Below are 3,223 nucleotides of genomic sequence, written 5' to 3'. Positions count from 1 at the left end.
TGAGGGTGGGCTCAGGCAGGGAGCAGCAGTGAGAGAGGTCCAGCCTGGGCTGTGGGTGCTGGGCCTGGGGTGGGGGCGGGTGTGGTCTGGAGTCGTCTGAAGCTTCCGGGAGGAGGGTGGGATCGAGCATCTGGCCCACAGCAGACACCCCGTTTCTGCTCCTTGTCTCCGAGCAGCCCAACAGTGACAGCAGCATGAGTGCCCCCCAGCCTGCCGTGCCAGAGCTGAACCAGCTGAGGAGGCTGGAGGCCTGGCAGGAAAGGTATGCAGTCGGGACCCTGCGGTCTGCCACCCTGGAGCCCTGGCCTGCGACTCAGCGCATGCCTCAGTTTACCCATCTGGGTGGAGGTTCTCCTCTACGGGGGTCTGATCTGCAAAGCAGACCTTGTGCCCAAGACAGTCTGCTCTCTGCTGGGTTCGGCCATGCCAGGGTCCCCTGCCCTCAGCGCTACTTTTCCGGGTGGTATTGATGGAGCTGAAAAGTGAGGTCCCTGCCTAAGGGGTGCCGTCCTGATATCCTGAGTGCTGGAGTTGGGCTCTTCTCATTTTTGGGGACAGTGGGACCAGAGTGGGGGGACCAGCCCAGAGCTGCACGAGGGCCAGTCTGGAGCCTGGGCTTGCCCTCCTGGCGGGGCGGATGGGGAGGGTGGACACCAAACTCCACGGGCCCGGATCGCCTTCCCCCACTGCCTGGGCAGAGGAGCACCCCTGGGCGGGGACAAGCAGGGTTCCCTGGAGGAGGGCAGGAAGGAGAATGGCAGGGTGGGATGGGGGGAGAGAGATTCCCAGAAGGAGCCCCTGGACTGGCAAGGCCAGCAGGAGGTCCAGTCATTAGGCCATGCTGGGGTCCCTGCTCTGTTGTCACTCCGATTCCGCAGATGTCCCAGCCTAGTCACACCTGTTTTCAGACCCCAGGAAGGGGCTTTGCAGGATACCGGAGACAGCTGGGGAGGCACAAAAGCCCTGAGCTCGCCCACCATGTGACCTTGGCCTTCTGGTCTCAGGCTGCTGTTCGTTAAATGGGCCTAAGGGCTGAGCCCAGGTGGGTCCTGTGTTGCCCCAGGGAGAGCCCGCAATCCCAGGTGCTGAGTGCCCCAGCTCCAGCAGTGGGATGGGGGAGGGGCCGGGACCCTCTGGGGGATGTGCAGGTATGCGCATGTGCTCTCCTGGCCCTGAGGACGGGGACAGTGCAGGACAGGCATGGCAGGGAGTGGGGAGAAGGGCCCTCGGGTGGGCCAGCGGCTGCCCTCAATCATGGTGGAGCCCGGCAAGGGGGGTGCCGTGGCGAGCGGGGAGCTGTGTTGGCCTCCGGAGGGCGCCCAGAGGGGGTCCACCCAGAGCCAGGCTGCTGCTGCTGAGTGAGGGGCTGCCTGTAGGGGTCCCGAGAGGAGTCGGGAGCCGGGTCCCCCGCCCTCCAGCCTGCTCGCACCCATCCATCTGCCTGCCCTGTGAGCTTCTGCTCGGCGCTTAGGCGCTGCCTGGCCTGCCCCTCTCCCTGTCACCGTCCCCCTCCCATCGGCACACGAGGTCCCCTCATCCGCTGTTGTGGCCCCTGGCCTGGCACACAGGTATGCGTCTGTTCTCACCCCTCGCCACCCGGTCCCACCCCCTCTCCCCTCGCCCTCACGATTCATTACCTTTGGGACAGGCGTGCATTGCCCACCAGGGCCTGCGCGGGGTACGGGTGTGGGTGCGAGGCCGGGGAGATGGGCCAGCCTGGTGGGAGGTGCTTGTCTTGGCGTGGGCGCCCTGGTTAAAGGCCGAGGGGCTGCCAGAGCCAGCGGAGCTTCTGGGAGTGGGATGCGGGCAGGAGAGGGGTCAGCCAGGAGCCAGCCCTGCGGCGCGGGAGAAACAGCAGGCTGGGCAGTGAGGGCCTCTGTGGGGGGTGCATGAGGGGTGCGTGGCGCCCTGGCTAGCTCTGTCCCCTGCAGACCCCTGGGGAGTCTGTCCCAGGGAATTCAGCCTCAGCTGGGGCTGCTTGGCCCCCCGCCTGCCGGTTGCTCCTCCCCAGAGGCCAGCTCCCTGCCCCCGCTGCAGTCCTCCCTGGCCCGCAGGCCCCTTGCAGCCTGGGCCCAGAAGGAGCCTGTCCATGCCGTGCCGCCCACCTCTCCCCAGACTCCCCTCAGCCTCTGCCAGGTCTGTCCAGGGTCCGCCCCTCGGGTAACCAGTGACACATGGGCTCTGGGGAGGTCCCCAGGCCTCCTCCCAAGCTCTGGTGGGCATGCTCTGGGGCGGGGGCTCCCAGAGCCTGGCCTCATCCGCCCTCTCTCGCCGAGGACCACGCACCCAGCACCTCCTCTCCTTCGCCCGTGGGGAACTTGGGGACTGCCCCACCCTCGCACGTTTCCTTGCAGACCTGTCAGAAATGCATCAGCCACCAACACGGAGGCCCTTGTGTTTCTGCAGCCTCCCTCACCGCGTCTGCCGGGAGCACCAGGGAAGGTTCCAGATGACGCTGGCAGCAAGCGTGCCAGCTCTGAGGACCAGTCCCCCTGCACCCAGTGATGGGACGAGGACATGGCCAGATTCCGCTGTCCCTGGGCTCTGACAGCTGGGAGGGCCTCAGCCCCAGAGCGGCCTGGGCCTGCCCGGGCGCCCAGTAGGCAGAGCTGAGCTACCACCTCCGGCCTCACCAGCTCCGCCAGCACTGCAAGCCCCGGCCCTCTCCTGTCCACAGCCCAGGGTCCGGATCACACCCCTCCTTGTTCTCTGGTTGGAAGCAGAAATAAAGACTCTTCCTGGTGGTCAGGGGGTGCACTTGGTGGGGATTCGAGGAGCTAAGGACAATTTTGGTTCTGCCAGTGGCCTTCCAGGCAAGGGCCTCTGTTCAGAGCCCGTGCTGACCAGACCAGAGTGCCCAGTGAGTGACCACTGGGTGTTCCACACTGGGGGTGAGGGTGGTTGGCGGGACTGTCGTGTTTGCTGCTCTGGCGCCCTGCCTAGGGCCCTCTGCTCTGCTCGGCCTCAGCTGAGGCTGTCCAAGGATAGACCAGCTTGCTCTAGGTGGCCTCCCCCCCTCCTTGGGGCCTCCAGCCCTGGCTGGACCCCGCGGCAGGACTTCTCCTGTCACCCCCTACCCACTCTGGGTGCAGCAGGGCACAGGAATGGTACATGGGTGGGGTGCACTATTCCAGCTTGAATCTTATTAAATCCTTGCGTAATCCCATTGTATGGATGAGGAAGCGGAGGTGCCAAGTGAGGTGCCCAAGGCTACTGCTGGCCC

General features: G+C 65.8%; 1 protein-coding gene across 1 annotated transcript; it reads left to right on the top strand.

The window, feature by feature from the left end:
* Positions 1–1,200: 1,200 nt before the first annotated feature.
* Positions 1,201–2,712, top strand: LBHD2 (LBH domain containing 2). The gene is made up of 2 exons (XM_060003273.1): positions 1,201–1,353; positions 2,407–2,712. Exons 1-2 carry the CDS (start codon positions 1,201–1,203, stop codon positions 2,503–2,505), a joined length of 252 nt encoding a protein of 83 aa, XP_059859256.1. The 3' UTR covers positions 2,506–2,712.
* The last annotated feature ends 511 nt before the right edge of the window (positions 2,713–3,223 follow it).

This window comes from Delphinus delphis, chromosome 2, assembly GCF_949987515.2.
Source record: "Delphinus delphis chromosome 2, mDelDel1.2, whole genome shotgun sequence".
Lineage (NCBI taxonomy): Eukaryota > Metazoa > Chordata > Mammalia > Artiodactyla > Delphinidae > Delphinus > Delphinus delphis.
Note: the sequence above shows the minus strand (reverse complement) of the source record. Positions and strands in the feature narration are given on the sequence as shown.